The 19,681-nt window shown below is 42.8% G+C and overlaps 1 protein-coding gene and 1 long non-coding RNA gene across 3 annotated transcripts in view; one reads left to right on the forward strand and one right to left on the reverse strand.

The window, feature by feature from the left end:
- Positions 1-19,681, reverse strand: part of LOC110255627 (uncharacterized) — a 315,724-nt gene that overhangs the window by 11,886 nt on the left and 284,157 nt on the right. Inside the window, exons 5-6 of one of the 2 annotated variants that reach the window (XM_084979144.1) lie at positions 5,529-5,617; positions 4,124-4,399 (exon numbers count right to left, since the gene is read on the reverse strand). The exons of the other annotated variant lie outside the window; for it this stretch is intronic. Coding sequence (XP_084835270.1) covers positions 5,582-5,617 — 36 coding nt within the window. The 3' untranslated portion in view covers positions 4,124-4,399; positions 5,529-5,581. The remainder of the gene's footprint in view (positions 1-4,123; positions 4,400-5,528; positions 5,618-19,681) is intronic. 2 annotated transcript variants of the gene reach the window in all.
- Positions 97-13,762, forward strand: LOC146398791 (uncharacterized). Its single transcript, XR_014817326.1, has 3 exons — positions 97-165; positions 12,552-12,611; positions 13,645-13,762. It is a non-coding gene; the product is annotated as an uncharacterized LOC146398791 (long non-coding RNA).

Genomic DNA, 19,681 nt, shown 5'->3' on the forward strand with positions numbered 1-19,681 from the left:
CAAAAGGCACACATTGCACTGAACTGCTTTGATTTAAGAAGACAGTACCATCATCTCTTTCCCGGGGTTAGCTATATGAGTATTCTATCCTGATGGGAAAGAAGAAACATCACTGGCAGTGAATACCACTTTAGAAGCAGGATGGATATGAGAGCTGGATATGAGGTAAGCTGAAATGCTGCCCCCCTGCCAGCTTTTTGAAATGCAGATTCATCCATCTCTTTGATGTCCCTAGCCACTTCCAATGAGCGTCTTTCGGCACATTATTTGCTTTCCCAACCACATCACTTTTCACCGAGTTCAACATTCCTGGAGGATTCAAAGGATCTTGGTACATTTTTCCTAAATGAATTCAGAAGGTAAGTCAAAAAGAAGAGGAAACATCTTTGAGCAGGACTGTGGGTTCAGACTGGGGGCGGGAGGAGGTGGGGGCTTTGTGAGTCAAAGGACTGACGGTAAATTCAGCTCAGGCTTTCCGTGTGCCAGTCTGCTCTGCCAGGGCCCTGATGACTAACCACAGCCAAGTAACCCATTGTGCTCCTTTGAGTGGGTGAAGAGGTGGCCCTGGGTGTCTCCTGAAGGGGAAGCAGGAGGACCACACATGCAGTCTCAGGGTCTCTTTGGGCTTGTGGATGAAAGGAGCCATCACTTTGTCTTCCCTTAATCCTCTTGGCTGTTTGAAGGGCTTATGTTTAATAATAGAATATTCCTCCCTGTAAAGGTAAGCACTTTAACTTTCTTTTTCACATGTTTCATCAAAACCCAGATGCAAAATATGGCTCCTCGGGAGCCCTGTTAGCACCTGTCTCTAAAGTGCAATGAGCAGCATGGCAGTAGCCTGTGTTCATGAGTTTGGGGTTTGCTTCCTAGGCTGTGAGCTCCTTAAAGACAGAAATGGGTTTTTATTCATTGTGTGTCTGGGGAAGGGTCAGAAGGTACACTGGTCACTACGCATCTGACTTGCTTAACTCTCTTAAATAAATCCTTCTTACAGAAAACCACATTCTGGTGGAGGCCAGAAAGACAATGTTAGGGTAGTTTTGCAGGCTCCCTTGGAGCCAAGGTCCACTCTTGAACCAGCTTCTAAGAAGCCCACCCACCCAAGTGAGGTTTGAAAATCTCAGGATTGTGTAGTAGAGCCATGCTCTTGCCACCAGCATAGTTATAAATGCACCTGTATTTTCTGTGGCAACTGGAGTCCCAGTTTCCAGGCTTTAGCTATATGGGTATTGTCCTAGAGCACTGGCTTCCAGAACTTTCTATGTTGTAAGCCCCTAATTAAATGTCTTTCTGGTGAACTTAGTTGAGTGGCTTCTGTTATCTGCAACTGAACTCATCAAAAGTTTGTGGGACAGGAGTTCCCGTCGTGGCGCAGTGGTTAACGAATCCGACTAGGAACCATGAGGTTGCGGGTTCGGTCCCTGCCCTTGCTCAGTGGGTTAACGATCCAGCGTTGCCGTGAGCTGTGGTGTAGGTTGCAGACTCGGCTCAGATCCCGAGTTGCTGTGGCTCTGGCGTAGGCCGGTGGCTACAGCTCCGATTGGACCCCTAGCCTGGGAACCTCCATATGCCGCGGAAGCGGCCCAAGAGATAGCAACAACAACAACAACAAAAGACAAAAGACAAAAAGACAAAAAAAAAAAAAAAAGTTTGTGGGACAAACACACTAAGGACACGTTGGTTTCATCAACGAGGTCCCCTTTAAATCAGTTACTCATGGAGTTCCTGTATTAGTTCAGCAGTAATAAACCTGACTAGTATCCATGAGGACATGGGTTCGATCCCTGGCCTCACTAGTGACTTAAGGATCTGGCATTGCCATGAGCTGTGGTGTAGGTCACAGACACGACTCAGATCCCTCATTGCTGTGGCTGTGGTGTAGGCTGGCAGCTACAGCTCTGATTTCACTCCTAGCCTAGGAACTTCCATGTGTCACAGGTGCGGCCCTAAAAAGCAAGAAAAAAAAAATCCCAGAAATACTTCTATTAGGATTCTAAAATGCCATATAAAAAGAAAAAAAATTACTGCAAAATATCTTTCAGTCAGAGGGGTGGGTTTTTTGTTGTTGTTTTTAATCTTACTATTATCTAGAAAACCCATTAAAAGGCTTATTCTTATCACGTAGTTTTAAATTAAAACAGGGTGCTCCTGTATTTTCTAAATGACCACAAAACTGCAAGTGATAAAAGATTATTTATTCAAGTTTTACATTCTGGAATAAATTGTTTGTGGGAAGTCGGGGAACAAGCAGAATGATTAGAGCGAAGCAATTCTTTCAATGCTCAGATTTGGGTCAGAGGCTTGACCTCTGAGAACATACATTTAAGATGCTGTTTATTCTGGTGAATCCCATAAAAGGCTTTTGGAACACTTGAGCTTCCCTGGATAAGCTCGAGGCTTGGAGTAGTAAACCTCGGCCTAAGCATCCAGAGGCGGAGCTTGGCTTCTGCTTGTGCGGGTGAGAAAGACAAAGCGCTCACCTCGGAGTTTCTTTGGTGCAAGCATAACTGTTGGACTCCTCAAGCTAACACTTTTCTTTAAAATTACCCTCTTGTTGGGAGTTCTCACTGTGGCCCAGTGGAAACAAACCAGACGAGTGTCCATGATGATGCAGGTTCGATCCCTGGCCTTGCTCAGTGGGTTAAGGATCCGATTGCTGTGGCTGTGCTGTAGGCCTGTAATTGTAGCTCTGATTCGACCCCTAGCCTGAGGATTTCCATGTGCTGTGGGTGTGGCCCTAAAAAGCCAAATCTAAATGAAAACAATTTTTAAAAATCCATTACGCTCTTGTCGTTACTGAAGCCTCCTCGCTGAAGATTATGCCTCCTCACTCTGTCTGAAAACAATGCCCTCCCCCCAGCAACTCTGTGTTATTCGACTCTTAAGGCTGACTTATCGGCACTGACTCAGTTTAGCTGAGGATTACTTTAGCTCTCCCCAATGTTTCGGTGATGGATCAACGTGCTGACTGATGAGAAGATCTGCAGTCTGAATGGAGATTGGAAGAGGGCTGACTTGCCATCGAGAGAGGGAGGGGCTAGGGAGCCCCTTCTACAGCCACGACCTAATCAGTGGTACTCTTAGCAATCCTGCCGTTATAACCAAATGGGATGCTGTTCTGCATAGAATAAGAAAGCAGGGCTTTGGACCTAAAATAATGGTCCAGCCTGTCTGGATTTCATTACCCCTTATGCTGGGAGAAAGCATTTGCCTCTTGTTGCTTCTGCTCTTTGCTATGGAAGATAATTAGTGAGCAGCTATCGTGTACCAGGCTCTACCTGGTAGGCACTGGGTATTCCTGGGGGCACAAGAGATGCGGCATCATTGCTGTCAGGGTGATTAGAGTCAACTGGAGTGAAACAGACAATGAAAAAATAAACAAATAGATATAAAATTACAAATCCTGGAAGCGCTTGCAGGAAAAGAGGAGGCTCCTTTAGTAAAGAAGAATGGTGAAGGGATGTCTTTACCTCCGCTAGTGTCACCTGACTGTTGAGACACAGTGATGGTGGGAGGAGGGAGGCAGGCTTGTTCTACTGTTGGATGAAGCTAGGAGAGGGGATTCGGAGGGGGTCTTTCCCCTCTCTGAGAATGATGTCATGTTGCTTTGAGCCTAGGACCCCCTGGGGATGGTTCGTGGAGCTATGATGTCATCCTTTTTGAGGCAAGAGTCTACTGAAAAAAAAAAAGCATAACCTAAAAGTTGAGAATTATGTTTTATTTGGCTGACAAGACTAAAGACTTAAGCCTGGAAGGCAGCCTCTCAGATTACCCTGAGGGACGGCTCTGAAGCGGTCAGGGAGGAGCCAGGACGCACAGGAGTTTTGCAACAAAAACCAGGTAATAGGAACATCAAAAGATTGTTGTCAATTAAGAAGACCCAGACATCTTAAGTTAATGAATTTGGGCTTTTTTTCCTCTTTTTTGGCTATACCTGCCCCAGATGGAAGTTCCTGGGCCATGGATTGAATCTGAGCCTGAGCTGTGACCTATGCCACAGCCGCTGAACCAGCGCCTATACAGAGACAAACCGGATCATTAATCCTCTGCACCACAAGAGGAAGTCTCTTTTTTTCTTTTTTTTTTCTTTTTGTTAAATTTTATTGGAGTATATTCGACTTACAGTATTGCATTAGTGCCAGGTGTACAGCAAAGTGAATCTGATCTGGCAGGTGGCATTCTTCATCCACACGAGAAATAAAAATTCCAATCAAACATATCTTGAACAGTAAGAAAATTTAAAAACTGAACTCCAAGGGGATTCCAGGCATGGTCTAGTGACTCAGTGATGTCATCAAGGACCCAGGAACGTTCTGTTTTCTTCTCCCTTTCTCAACACGTTAGACCTTTCTACTTCAATGGCTTTTCAAGATGTTTTCCTAAACAAAGACAGTTTCTTCTTTGAGAGAAAAATAAATGGCAGCTATTAGATAAAATTCAGCATTAATTTATTTACTGAAAAGTTATTAGCTTTTAATGTGCATCTCTTTGATGGGTTTAGTTTACAATGTTATCTTAATGATAATAATAATAAAAGATCAGGGAGTTCCCGTCGTGGCGCAGTGGTTAACGAGTCCGACTAGGAACCATGAGGTTGTGGGTTTGGTCCCTGGCCTTGCTCAGTGGGTTGAGGATCCGGCGTCGCTGTGAGCTGTGGTGTGGGTTGCAGACACGGCTCGGATCCTGAGTTGCAGTGGCTCTGGCGTAGGCTGGCAGCTACAGCTCCGATTCGACCCCTAGCCTGGGAACCTCCATATGCCGCGGGAGCAGCCCTAGAAGGGGCAAAAAGACAAAAAAAAATCAATGACCATTTTCTCACTCATAGAAAGCAGATGATATGATTTTGGAAAAGGCAAAACAATAAAGAAGAAAGCCACAGCAAACAATAGGAAAATTTATTTATTTATTTATTTATTTTTTGTCTTTTTGTCTTTTTGCCATTGGGCCGCTCCCGCGGCATATGGAGGTTCCCAGGCTAGGGGTCGAATCGGAGCTGTGGCTGCCAGCCTACGCCAGAGCCACAGCAACGCAGGATCCGAGCCGCGTCTGCAACCTACACCACAGCTCACGGCAACGCCGGATCGTTAACCCACTGAGCAAGGCCAGGGATCGAACCCGCAACCTCATGGTTCCTAGTCGGACTCCTTAACCACTGCACCGCGACGGGAACTCCAGTAAAATTTATTTTTAAAAATAAGCTACAGGATCAACATAAAAGATAATAATCCACACATATATTCAAAAAGGCTATTTAGGAGTTCCCGTTGTGGCTCAGTGGTTAACGAATCTGAGTAGGAACCATGAGGTTGCGGGTTCGATTCCTGGCCTTGCTCAGTGGGTTAAGGATCCGGCGTTGCCATGAGCTGTGGTGTAGCTTGCAGACGTGGCTCAGATCCCGCATTGCTGTGGCTCTGGTTTAGGCCGGCAGCTACAGCTCCGATTAGACCCCTAGCCTGGGAACCTCCCTATGCTGTGGGAGCAGCTCTGGAAATGGCAAAAAGACAAAAAAAAAAAAAAAGGCTACTTACACTATATAGTAGAAAAGACAATTCCACTTATAATAATGAGAGATAGATCAAACTTAGAAAGGAATGTCAGCACTTTTATGATGAAAACTCTGTAACACGAAAAAACACAAAAGTAGACTTGAGCAAATAGACATATTATTAGAAGGAAGGCTCAATGTTACAAAGATATTAATGTTCCCTAAGTTAAATTGTAAGCTAACATGATACCAATATAAATATCATCACACTAGCTGATTCCAAAATCATTTGAATGAAAAAGAAACAAAGTAAAAATATCCAGAAATAACTGCAAAGAAAGCAATGGAAGGAGAGAGCAATACTATATATTAAAATACATTATAAAGCCATTATGATTAAAACTGTGTGATATGAGTGGGTGAAAAGATTAACAGACCAGTTATAAAAATAGAAATTTTTGAAAATGATTTGAATGCAAACAAATTTAGTACAAAATAAGGGCAGGATCTCAAATCAGTTTTAATAAAGCATTTTAGGATAAATTGAGTAGCCATATTTTTTAAAAAGCATAAAATTGTATCTCTCCTTCACATCATATCAGGATAAAAGTGAAATATATCAAAGATATAAGTGAAGAAAATCTAGAATGTACTAGTACTGAAAGGTGACATAGATTAATTTTTCTACAGAAGTGGATAATTTCATTATTTCTGAAAGTTAAGATGCAAAAAGAGAAAAGATTGGTGCAATATCTGAGTATGCAGAAGTTTTCAAAGAAAACATTTTTTTTATAGGGTTAAAAGAAACACCATGGGCAAATAAAGTGAAAAACTTGAAACAAATTTTTGCAACTTTTGCAACAGAGAAAGAACTATTAACCTTCACAGATGAAGATCTGGAAAGAGAGAAGAAAATGAACAAAATCCCAATAGAAGAAAAATCAAGGGGCGTGAACAGACGGTTCACAGGGAAGGATATGAGTATGGTTCTTAACAAATGGAAAGATGCTCAAACATGCTCATGACAACAGGAATGGAAACAAAACTACTCCAAGATAGGACTTCTTGCCTGTCAGATTGTCAAAAATTCAAGAATTAGATAATGTATGAACTACATTTCTGCTCTAAGTGATTAAGGTATGATCTCCACAGAGATAAATTTAACAGCTTGTAGTAAAACTACATATGCATTTATCCTTTGGTCCAGAAATTCTATTTTTTTGAAACCTATTCAAGAGATTAAGTGGCAAAAATATACAAAGAAGTATGCACATGGCTAGCTATTGTGGCTCTATTTATAAAAATAAAAGACTCAAAACAAATGAACATCCATCACTAGGGGCTTGGGTGAATAAGCTGTAGGACATCCACACAATGGAGTATTATGAAGCCTAGAAAGGAACAGGGACTATATTTAGACGTGTCACCGTGCTGTGATCTCCAGAATAGCTGGTTAGCTGATGAAAACCAAGTCGAGAAAGTGTGTATTGGAAGCTAACATGTGTTGCCTTAAAAATATGCACAACCTCAAAGTTGAGGGTCAAGTTTTATTTGGGGCACAATGGGGTCTACAGCCTGAGAGGCAGCCTTTCAGAGAGCTCGGAGAAACCGCTCCCAAGGGATGGGGGGGAGGTCAGTATATCTGAGATTTGGTGACGGGGCAGGTCCATGCAAACAAACACACATTTTGCAGAAGATCGCTGCCAATCCCAGGAAGGTCACTGCTAGTCACGAGGAGCAGACGTCGCCATGAAGGATTTCAGTGCTTTTCTACACATGAGGTGATGCAAAAACTGGGCTCATAAAATCTTCTCCTGAAAATATCTATCGGAAGACCTGTTCTGCCAGTTTTCCCAGAGCACAGAGCGCCTCACCCCTGGTCTCCACCCTGAGCTCCTTTTGAGGGTGTTGAGGGTTGGCAGCTCCAGTGGCTCCCAATTCAATCGGTGTGGAGGCAGATGGCAAGGGCCAATTTTTAGCTCACACATTTATTTAAGAAAGAGAGCAAGGGTATTTGTACACACACACACACACACACACACACACACCAGACAAATTCTTTTCAGTAACTGTATTAGTAGCAGTGCTGCCTTTCATTCATTGGAAATTCAGTATTTTGAATATAGAAAAAGAAGAAACAGATGTAAATTAAATTAGATGAAGCAGAAACCCTTTAGTCGTGAATTTAAATTGGAAATATTAATATGACTTCATGATAATTTTATCTTTAAAAAATATTCACTAGGAGTTCCCGTTGTGGCTCAGTGGGTTAAGAACCTGATGTAATATCCGTGAGGATGAGGGATCAATCCCTGGCCTTGCTCAGTGGGTTAAGGATCCAGCGTTGCCATGACCTGCGGTGTAGGTTGCAGACACAGCTCAGATCCGGTGTTGCTGTGGCTGTGGTGTAAGCTGGCAGCTGCAGCTCTGATCTGACCCCTACCCTGGGAACTTCCACATGCTGCAGATGCGGCCCTAAAAAAGAAAAAAATAGAGAAAAAAATATTCATTACTTCTGTCCATTGAAAATGTCTAAAAACAAATGTCAGTCCAAGAGGGTGTCCCCGAAGAAATTGGCTGATGTCAGATCTGGGAAGGAATTCTACAAGACGAGCCTGAATTACCTTGTACACAAAAAAGTCTACTAAGTCTATGTCAAAAGGATTCAGAAGCCGTCCCATAGGTCAAAGATGGGTCAATTTAAACCTCAGTCCTAACGCAATCGATTGAAAGACATCAATATATTTGACTTTCTCAGTTCATAGTGACTAAAGAAATAAAAAAAAGCAATTGATCGCTTTTGACTAGGGAGCTATTAAATTATCTTGAAAATCAATGAATAAAAAACTTAAGCATTGGTTCTGACTTTCTTACACCATATATTTCAAGGAAACTAAATAATTGATGAGAAGGATTTTCTCTTTATAGAAGGACTCCAGCTAAAAAAAAATTTCAAATGAATGACAGAATTGTCACATCTCTGTTTTGCTACATCCAATGAAATAATATATCTAAGCAACGATAATCAATCCCTGCTGACATCACAAAAGACATTATGTGTCTTAGTAGAGGTCCGCAGTGCTGCCTATGACGTAGACTCGTCAAATATACCCAAGCTGAGTCTGATTGAGCCTCTAGATCTAGCGAATAGGCAGAGGATGTCATACATGAAGCAAAAGGATTTGGTTAGCAAATCTTAGCCGTGGGAAACACTGCAGACAGACAACATGTCTTCTTCGCTGCAAATTTAAAAAAGAAAGGGTAGGAGAGAGACTGAATTTAGAAACTGAGATTTAAAGTAATTTTAAAATTTAATCTAATTTTTTTATTTTTATCTATTTATTTATTTTTGCTTAATAGGCCCCCCCGTGGCATATGGAACTTCCCAGGCTAGGGGTCGAATCGGAGCTGCAGCTGCCGGCCTTCGCCAGTCACCTCAACACGGGATCTGAGCCATGTCTGCGACCTACACCACAGCTCACGGCCACTGAGCTCAGCCGGATCCTTAACCCACTGAGAGAGGCCAGGGATTGAACCCGCCTCCTCATGGGTACTAGTCGGATTCATTTCCACTTCGCCACAACAGAAACTCCTAAAAGAACTTTTTTTAAAATTCTGCTTTGCAGATATTTTAAGCTTTTCAAAATTATAACAAGATCAGAGAAATTTGGATACAGATATTTAATGACATCAAAGAACTATTATTAGTAGTTGGATAATGGTATGGTGGTAATTTTTGAAAGAATATATTTTAGAGATGAAGACTGAAAACGTTTTAGATATGAGGTCTGAGACTTGTTTGAAATAATCCAGGAGAGGGTGGATATGAGTAGGGATGGAGATGAAGCAAGATCATCCGTGTGTTGATAACTATTTATGTATTTATCTTTTTATTTTCTTTTGAGGGCCACACCTGTGGCATATGGAAGTTCCCAGGCCAGGGGTCAGATTGGAGCTGCAGCTGCCACCCTATACCACAGCTGCAAAAATGTGGGATCCGAGCTGCGTCTGTGACCCATGCCGCAGCTTATGGCAGCTCATGGCAACACCGGATGTTTAATCTACTGAGTGTCGCCAGGGATCAAACCCACATCCTCATGGATACTAGTTGGGTTCTTAACCCACTGAGCCGCAAAAGGAATCCCTGGGTTGATAACCATTCAAGAAGGTAGTTGATATATGGCGGCTTGTTACACTCTTCTCTACGCTCACGTATGCTAAATAGTCCTATTATTTCTCACATATGACTAAATAGTCAAAATACTCTAATAAAGCTTTTTTTTTTTTTTTTAAAAAAAAAAAGGTATTGGATAGCTTTAGAAAAAAAAAGTATTGTAAGGGCCAGAGAATCAAGGCAAAATAGCTTCTTGGAAAGACCCCAAATCAAGTCTCAGACAAAGTTTAGTGAAGAGCATCCGGCAGACACCACCAAGCATTAGAGTCTTCTGCTCTGTTCCTGGAGCCAGTGAGAAAAAGAGACAGAAAAGAGAGAGACGGAGACAGACAGACAGACACATACACACAGACGAATCTCGTTGCCAGAGAGGAAGGGCTCACTTCTCCTTCTCCTCTCTCAGGAACTTGTGAGAGAAACTCTAGAACTGATGCCTCTGAGTATTAGAATCTTGGCCATAGCTGCCAACGAGCCTAGCAAAGTGGGGGAAAGTCAGCATCTAGTAGCTTCTGTTCCAATAGCAAGAATATTTTTTCTAATTGAAGAACTGTTGATTTACAACGTTGTGTTAGTTTCACGTGTACAGTAGTCATTCACTTATACCTACATATATGTATCTATCTATATAAGTATATATATATTCTCTTTTTCAGATTCTTTTCTATTATACGTTATTACAAGATATTGAGTGTCGTTTCCTGCGCTATACAGTAAATCCCTGTAGTTCATCTTACATATAGTAGTGGGCATATGTTAATCCCAAACTCCCAATTATATCCCCTTCCCCTTTGGCAACCATATGTTTATTTTTAGAGTCTGTGTTTCAGTTTTTGTTTCATAAATAAGTTCATTTCTTTCATTTTTTTAGATTCCACATAGAAGTGATATCACATGATACTTGTCTTTTTCTACCTGACTTACTTTCACATAGTAGGACAATCTCAAGGTCCATCCATGTGGCTGCAAATGGTATTATTTCATTTTTTATGGCTGAGTAATATCCTGTGTGTGTGTGTGTGTGTGTGTGTGTGTGTGTGTGTGTGTGTGTAACAACTCTTTTTACCCATTCATCTGTGGATGGACCCTTAGGGCACATCCATGTCTTGGCTGTCATCCATAGTGCCTTCAAAAGCAAGAAGATTTTACCTACTTTCTCCCCATTACTATGGACTGGAGAGTGAGCAATTCCCAAAATATAGAAAGAAATTCAGACACTGGACACAAAAATAGATGAACAATGATTACCTCACTATGTTAGTCACAATCTCTCTGGGTTGCATTTTCCTCCTCTTTAGGATGATTAAATAAAGCCTGCTATGAGGACCAAAAGGATGCTGGTCTGTGAATTAGCACAAAAGTCTCTTAGCATCTTTCCTTCCTCCTCCTTTTCCCTTCTCCCTTCCTTCCTTCCTTCCATCCCCTCTTCCCTCTTGTCTTATTTGGGTTGCTACCTCCTTTATTTCCCCAGGATAATATTCTGTTTACTTAAGGAACACAAATTAAATAAAATGTTTTGGAATTGAATTGGATTGAATCGAATCCACATTTTTACAGGGGGGAAAAAAGTTGCCTTTTCCCTGAGCTCTTTTTGAACACCTGGCTTCACAGGAAAAGAAATTAGCATTTGGAAACACACATCTCTCTCAACCACAGGTGAGATATTAAAGCATTCCCACATGTACCAAATCCTCAGCCTTTGATCAGCATGATGGGAACTTTCATTGCCCAATAAAGCAATAGACAGACTCTGTTTTATTGAAGTCAGGACTTCTCATGAAATCGCTCCCCAGGAGGGAAGAGCCCTGCCTGTCCCACCTGCATCTCCTCAGAGTCAGGTGGCGCTTCAGGCTTTGACTGCTGTGGGCTGGATTGACTCAGCCCCGTTCACTGACTTTTAAGTTGTTTCTTCCTGCCTGTCCATGCACAGCATCGGCCAGAGGGAAAGAGCCCTGTGTCATAAAGTCACCACGGCTGGGTCGGTCTCTCCCACTGCCAGTCAGTGTGATAATTTTGGAAAGGGGCTGGAACATCTGTCTTTATGACTACAGGAACGCTGTGTGACAAATGATGACTTTTGTCTTTGGACTTCAAAGATTGACTCACCGAGAGAATGAGCAATCTATAGGTCAGATATTCTACAGGCCGAACATTTTCTTCCTTGGGTCCGGAATTCAGAGAACTGAACACCACCCAGCTGTAAAACACATCTAACCTGTCAGCAGAAAAGCTGACTCAATGGGCTTCTGAGAGGAATGATTTAAAATAATGCTATGCAGTCTCCCCAAAAGTTTGTGCTGAAAAATGAACAAGTGGAAAATCGAACGCCTAGCGGATCTATACTTTATTCATGTACAGTGGGAAAATAAAATAAAATAAAATAATATACTTTATGCACAAAGCAAGATTATTCTCTTATGTTTCTGTCCTCTCTGGTTCAGATATTTTGCAGCCACTTTAATAAGCGTAACTACTTTTTATCTAGTCATTGGACAAATATTTAGTGAGGGTTCTCCATGCGTAAGAACCTGTACAGAGTCACAGTGCGATGACGATACAAATATACATGCCAGCACTCATATGTTAATGCAATTAATCACCTCTAATATGTCTATTCACCTTCACATTTCACAGTGCCTTAATGTGTCCTAAGTCATTTTAATAGTTCTTAAAATTGAATGTGAGGACTTTAAATTCTTTTAAAAAAATTAGGTAACCATTATATTTCATCCTTTCGTCCAGGTGATAATATGTTTAAGATACTCAGCCTATGAGTTCAAGAAATAGTAAAACCCTAACTTCCCCAGACACGTCAGACCATGCGTACACGTGTGTGCTCACATCAAACACGTGTCACAGAGCAGTTTTCTTTTTCTTTTTCTTTTTCTGCACCAGAGCCACAGTTTCGGCCTGTGCCACAGCTGCAGCAATACCTGATCCTTAACCCACGGCATCGTAAGTGAACCTCCTGAGTGGTTTTTATTTTGTTCAGCTAGGAGGATGTCATAACTTCATACCGAGTGTGCCCAGCACACTCCCTCCTCTTTTGCCTTGACTTAGGATTCTGACGCCTCGGTGTCTGCAGGTGGAAAGAGCTGACGCTACCCGCTTCATAGGAAGTTTGAAAATCCCCGGCTCTTCCCAGCCATCCCAATCCGTCAGCCCCTTGTTCCACGGTCATCTCGACAGCCCTCTCGAATTGACTCCCACACCTGTTCATCCTATTAGGAATGAAATAAAAGCAAAGGCTGTTTAAAAGCCCTCTTCAGCAAGGCCTTCTGTTTCGAAATTCTGAAAGGGTCCCTGGTCTGTTCCCTTACCGGCTGTGGCCTTTTATCTCCTCAAGAGAATAGCTGCCATCACACAAGGCAAGGCCATTGTGCTTACAGACGCCATAAATATCCCCCCTAAATCCTTCCTGATAGACTCCCCTCTGATTAATAAAGCAGATACTGTAATGTGCACGTGGGGAGAAGAGGGGCTTTGGGGATGCGGGACTAAGCCTCTGCAGAACTCCCGCCCCTGTCTCCAGAATTTCACTGCCCGAGACAGTGAGAGTCACAAAAACCACAGAAAACACAGTCTGGATTATCCACTCTTTTTTTTTTTTTAAGCTGGTTTCCAATTATGGACAAACTAAAATTCACTTAGGCAGAATCCAAAGCACATTGAAAGTGTTAAAAGTACACGCGGGAACATGCCTCTTATACCAAATCACGATATGCTTTTTACGGTGCAGTATGAAAAGAAAAGAAAAGAAAAGAAAAGAAAAGAAAAGAAAAGAAAAGAAAAGAAAAGAAATCCTGTGGCAAATGAACAGTAAGACACAGGACTTTGGTTTTTTACATGAACTTGAAATGCCTTTATCTCTGACTCCCATTCTGCCTTACTTTTGATTTGGGGAAAGACTTTGTGCCTATAGTGTGATTTTTTTTTTTAAATGGCAAGTTTCTATTTGTAACTCTTAGTTGGTCTTTCCATAAATTAGGTTGCTGGAAAGACTGAGCAGGAAAAGAATATTCCTGGATCAAATGGAACTGGCGAGCGGAAGTACACAAACTTGAGAAAGCATTTTCAATTCTGATCGCCTGACCAAAGGAGCCCGATAATTTCTGCATGTTTTAATGTCTGTGTATTCAAATGAAACATTTTTAAGTAGATACCTGTCAGGAGGTAAAAAAGTATAAGTTAAAAAATATTTGTATGTTTCTCCCGACTTGGACCTTCGTTTGTTGTGGGACGTAGGTTTATGGGAGTTTGGGGGGCTTTTGTTTTTCTTTTTTTTTTTTTTAGAGTGATAGCCCTTCGTGATCTGAAGGGAGTAATGTGGACAGTAAAAAAACCAAAAGGTGGGCAAAGAGCCAGCCCCCTGACTCTCCTTCCTTCTTGAGCCTGCTCCATAGACGCCAAGAAGAAGGTGAACAATGGAAAAGGAAGCGAAGGAAGCAGGAAGAGAAGGCAAAGGGCAAAGGCAGCTTGGGGACCAAGGTGAAGAAGCTGAAAACCTCTGTTCATTTATCTGTGGTCCAAACCATGCATTCTGTACGCAGCCCAGACCCAGTGGCCATTCAACGCCAGCCCCCAGGACACACGGCCTTCCCGCTCCACCTCCCTATCCTGCCTTGGATAAGAAGACACCAGGCACCACGTGTTTCGCTAAGACATTTGAAGTTAGTCACATCCACACTTTGCTCAGATGGAGGGTATAGGGTCTTGTCCACTGATCAGAGCTGAGCGTTTGCTTGGGTTACTCAGTTATCACGGCTCGGTCTCTGTAGGTTCTCCATTAACAGCTGGAGGCTGTTTTCCTTGGCCCGACAGTGTTGCCCAAACTCAGCCTCTGTCCACCGCTGTTGAATAGAAACTCAGAGACAGAGTTTTGGGTGAAGGAGAAAAAGATAGTTTTATTGCTTTGCCAGACAAAGGAGGCCAGAGCAGACTAATGCCTTAAAGACTGTGCCCTCCATTGGGAAACACGTGGGCAGTTTTATGGTAAAAAGGAGAAAAATGGGGTTTCAAATAGGAATCAGGATTGGGGCACACATGCCTTCTTCTTTCTTTGGGGGAATCTGAGTCATCAGCGCTGGCATCAGGAGATCTATTTGACATGAGCAGGTTGGTGGTCTTCTGGGTTATTGCCCAGAATAACTGCACTTGTGAAAAGGGCATATTGATCAGAGATGAGAACAGATAGGAACGTTCCTGAAAAACATCACGTGCTACCACAGGCAATGGTGCTCGGGGCACCTAATCTTTAGCTTATGGGTGAATGTGTTTAGGGTGCAATTAAGCCAGGGAGAAGGACAAGGAAGGACTCTAGGCTGTTCAGTTTTAAAGTATTCATTTCGAAAAGAAGCATAAGGAACATCACTTTTCTCTTAGGTGTGTACGATGCCTATGTCATTATGTGTATCCCTTGAGAGGGAACCAGGATCTTGCCCCAAGGCTGCACTATTGTTTCTTTTTTCTCTCTTTCTTTCTCTCTTTCCTTCCTTCTGTCTTTCTTTCCTAATTTCTATCTCCTTCTTTCTTTCCTTCCTTCTTTTTTTCAGTCTTTTTAGGGCTGAACCCATGGCATATGGAAGTTCTCAGGCTAGGAGTTGAATCAGAGCTACAGCTGCCAGCCTACGCCTCAGCCACAGCAACGAGGGGTCTAAGCCACATCTGTGACCTACACCATAGCTCACAGCAACACCAGATCCTTAACCCACTGAGTGAGGCCAGGGATGGAACCCATGTGCTCGTGGATGCTAGTCAGGTTCCTGACCACTGAGCCACAACGGGAACTCCTGCACCATGATTTCTTGACTGCATCCCCACCCTTCCCTGATCAGCAACTGTCTGAACCTGCCCCTTGGGACTCAGGGAAGGTTGTGGAGGCCGAAAGAGGCCCATCTCCTAAGAACAAGAAATGGGGGCCACAGAAGGGCTTTTGTGCCCAGGACCCCACAGGGCCCTGCTTGGTTACAAGAGGTGCAGCTTTATTCGTGGACTCCAGTGCTCTTAGGTACTGCGTGGAGCGTTTCCAGTGTCTTGGCTGTTCGGGCACCACCCTGAGGACACTCCTGCCTGATCCAGCCGGGATGGAGGAGAGGGAACTCCCTGGTGGAGGCTGCCACCCTGCTGATTCAGCCGCCACTCAGCCTGCCATCAGAGGTTACTGGCTTCAGGCTGGAAGTTACAGGAAACCTTTCGGCCTCGACGTGGTTATTTATAGAGGAGTTTATAGGATTCTTCCACAACTTGAAGGAGGAAAATCAAACACATGTCACCTCCTATTATCGTGGCAACTAAGTTCCACTCTGAAAATAGAAACTGGGACTTTAACCCCTGCACTAGGAAAGCAATCCACCGGTGTATTTATATTTTAGCAACACTTTTATGTTTAAAGGAATGCTTTCAAAATTTACCTCCTCTAGAGAATTTTCCTGATTAAGCCCACCTTCTCTGGCACTCTTTCATACCTACGTGTGTGGGACTCATTTTTTCTTTTTTTCACTTTTTAAAAATTAAAGTATCATTGGTTTACAGTGTTGCGTCAATTTCTGCTCTACAGTGTGGTGACCCCATCATACGTTTATATACATTCTTTTTCTCCTCCTAGCTTCCATCATGGTCTGTCCCAAGAGACTGGATATAGTTCCCTGTGCTGTACAGCAGGACCTCATTGCTTCTCGATCCTAAATGTCATAGTCTGCATCTACCAACCCCAAATCAACCCCCCCGTCCATCCCTCTTCCTCCCCCTCCCAATATGGACTTCAAGTGCCCAGAACTGAATTATTCATAAGACTTTCCCACCTTCCTTTCTCCTTCTTCTTCCTTTCTTTATCCCTCCCTTTCTACTTTTTCCAAATGCGAATATAAAAGTCACTCTGCGCCAGGAACTGCTCAAGGGAATTCCGTCCTCGTGACAGCTCTAGGGGTGGAAATGACTATGAACCCCCCTTCATGGATGAGAAAACTTGATTTCTGATGCACTGTCATTTCAGCCCTGTGCATGACTCTTTCTTCACTTACTCCTGTTTATCCATTTGCTTTTGCCTAGTTAGTAACGAGACCAACCACACAATCTGACAATTAGAGAATGAGCAATATTTCCACCTACTTCTGCCATGCACTCCTCGCCCACGACCCTGCGGCACTGGTCTGACATGCTGAATTGTGTGTTTTTATTATTTTTCGTTCCTTTGTAAGAATGATTTTAGGGAGTTCCCATCATGGCTCAGTGAATGAATCTGACTAGCATCCATGAGGGCACAGGTTCGATCCCAGGCCTCACTCAGTGGGTTAAGGATCCAGCTGAGCTCAGTTGCCATGAGCTGTGGTGTAGGTCTCAGATGTGGCTCTGATCTGGCGTTGCTGTGGCTGTGGAGTAGGACAGCAGCTACAGCTCTGATTCAGCCCCTAGCCTGGGAACCTCCATGTGCCACGTGTGGCCATAAAAAGACCAAAAAAAAAAAAAAAAAAAAGAATGATTTTAGTACATGTATGTTTGCTTAAAAATTGTATTGTTTAATTTTAGTAATCTTTGAACATTTATAAGAATATCATGCTGTGGTCATCTGAGAACTTACTCGGCGTCATATTACTACATAGTTGTGGTTCATTAATTTTCACTGGTGTAATGTATTCCAAAATATTTATTTCCCTGTGCATAGTCATTTATTATCTGTTCTTGCTATCACGAATAGTGCCATTATGAATATTTTCTGTATGTATCTCCTGGTGAACAAATGTAAGAATTTTCTTTTGTAAATGCCTGGGAAACTCTTGGGTCATAGGGTAGGTAAATATTCAACATTAAAAATAATGCTGGGAGTTCTCCTTGTGGCTCAGTGGTAACAAACCCAACTAGTATCCATGAGCATGAGGGTTTGCTCCCTGGCCTTACTCAGTGGGTTAAGGATCCGGTGTTGCCGTGAGCTGTGGCATAGGTTGCAGACAGGGCTTAGATCCCGCGTTGCGTGGCTGTGGTGAAGGCCGGCAGCTGCAGCTCTGATTTGATCTCTAGCCTGGGAACTTCCATATGCTGCAGGCATGGCCCTAAAAAAGCAAATAATAACGATAACAACAACAATAATAATAATGCCAAGTAGATTTCCAGAGTGATTAACCGGTTTATACTAGCAATATGCAAAATCTGGTTGATCCATAAACTCTCCAACTTTTGGTCTAGTTTAAATTCTTAATTCTCAGATTTCCCTTGTGGCTCAGGGGGTTAAGGATCTGGTGTTGTCACTGCGATAGCTCTGGTTATAGCTGTGCGTGGGTTTGAGCCCTGGCTGGAGAATTCCACATGCTACAAGTGCAGACCCCCAAAAATAAATAAATAAATAAATAAATAAATAAATAAATAAAATTCCCAAGTCTTGTCAATAAGTTGGGCATAAAATGGTGTCTATTAGAGCCTTGTCTTGCTTTCCACTATCTGGATTTGCTGCTCTTTATTACTATTAAATGCTGAGCCTCCTTAATGTGTTTTCAAATATATATTTTTCTCCTTCTGTGATGTGTCTGCTCCCATAGGGTCTTTCATTTTAAAATCTTTCTACTGAGCTGTTTGAATTTTCCTTTGTGCAGGAGTCTACATATTCTTGATACTAAAGTATCAGTTTATTGCCAGTTCTATGTGTTACATTGATTTTCTCTTAGTTTATAGCTTGCTGTTTCACCTTCCTCTGATGAACAGAATGTCTTAATTTTAATAAAGACAAAATCATAAATCTTTTCTGGTTTGCACTTTTTGTGGCTGTTTAAGAAACACTTCCCTACCCCAAGGTCAGAAAGATATCCACCTATATTTTTCTACTGAGTGTTTTCAAATTTGCTTTTGACATTTAAATCTCTAATCCATCTGGAGCTGATTTTTGGGTATGGTGTAAGGGTGGACTCCAAATTCATTTTTTTTTTCCAAATGACAACCAATTTTTCCAGCTCCTTTTATTGAATAATCCCTCTTTTCTTCACTTAAATGTCAGGCCACCTCTGCCCCCATTAAAGTTCCACATATGCATGGATCTATTTCTGGGCTTTCTTTCTGTTCGATTCCAGTGGTTCATGTGTCTGTACCTGCAGTGTGGTGAGCTGATAAAAGCACAGGGCTCAGAGTCCCATCTTGTCACCCATAATCAAGGGAACTCGAACAGGTCATCTGACTACTTTGTTTAATTTTTGCACTTGTAACACATGAATAACAATTCCTCAGGGAGTTCCCACTATGGCTCAGAGGTAAGGAACCCAACCAGTATCCATGAGGACTTGGGTTCGATCCTTGGCCTTGCTCACTGGGTTAAGGATCCAGTGGTGGTTGCCGTGAGCTGTGGTGTAGGTCACAGATGAACCTCGGATCTGGTGTTGCTGGGGCTGTGGTGTAGGCTGGCAGCTGTAGCTCCAATTCAACCCCTAGCCTGAGGATTTCCATATGCTGCAGGTGTGGCCCTAAAAAGACTATATACATATATATATTCCTCCCTCACAAGGATTCTGTGAAGATCAAATGGATATGCTTTGTCATCCATAAAGTTCCATAAAAACTTCTCTCCTGTTATTTGTTTTATAAAAGCTCTCAAATGTTCCTTTCTTCTTTTATTTTCTTGTCTTTTCGAGCTCTTTTGGTTGTCAGCAACAGAAAACCTGACTTACACTGGCTTTGAAAATAAAATGTAACCGCCCACATGGCAAATATTCCAGGGGTAGGGCTGCCCTCGGGTGACGCTTCCAACAGTGACTCTGCAGAGATTCCCAGAAAGCTTTTTCCACTGCTCCTCCCCAATCCTGCGGTGTCGCCTCCTTTGGAGGCCTCCTGGTCACAACGGGGGCTGTCCGTGGCTCCTGGGGCTGTTCACATCCAGCCTGAAGACAGCTTCCCTCCAGGGGCTGTCAGAGGAGAAAGGGACATTCCTCCCCAGACAGACCCCCCAGGCAGGGTTCTCACGTCTCACAGGCCTCGTCAGGGCCACATTCTTGGTCCCCAACCCAGCACTGGGTGCACGCGATGGCATATGTGAGGCTAAGGAACCTGTG

The sequence above is a fragment of the Sus scrofa genome, chromosome 10 (assembly GCF_054392235.1).
Source record: "Sus scrofa isolate SSC_HxYL_T2T_F1_AM1 chromosome 10, Sscrofa_HxYL_maternal_Yorkshire_Landrace_v2.0, whole genome shotgun sequence".
Lineage (NCBI taxonomy): Eukaryota > Metazoa > Chordata > Mammalia > Artiodactyla > Suidae > Sus > Sus scrofa.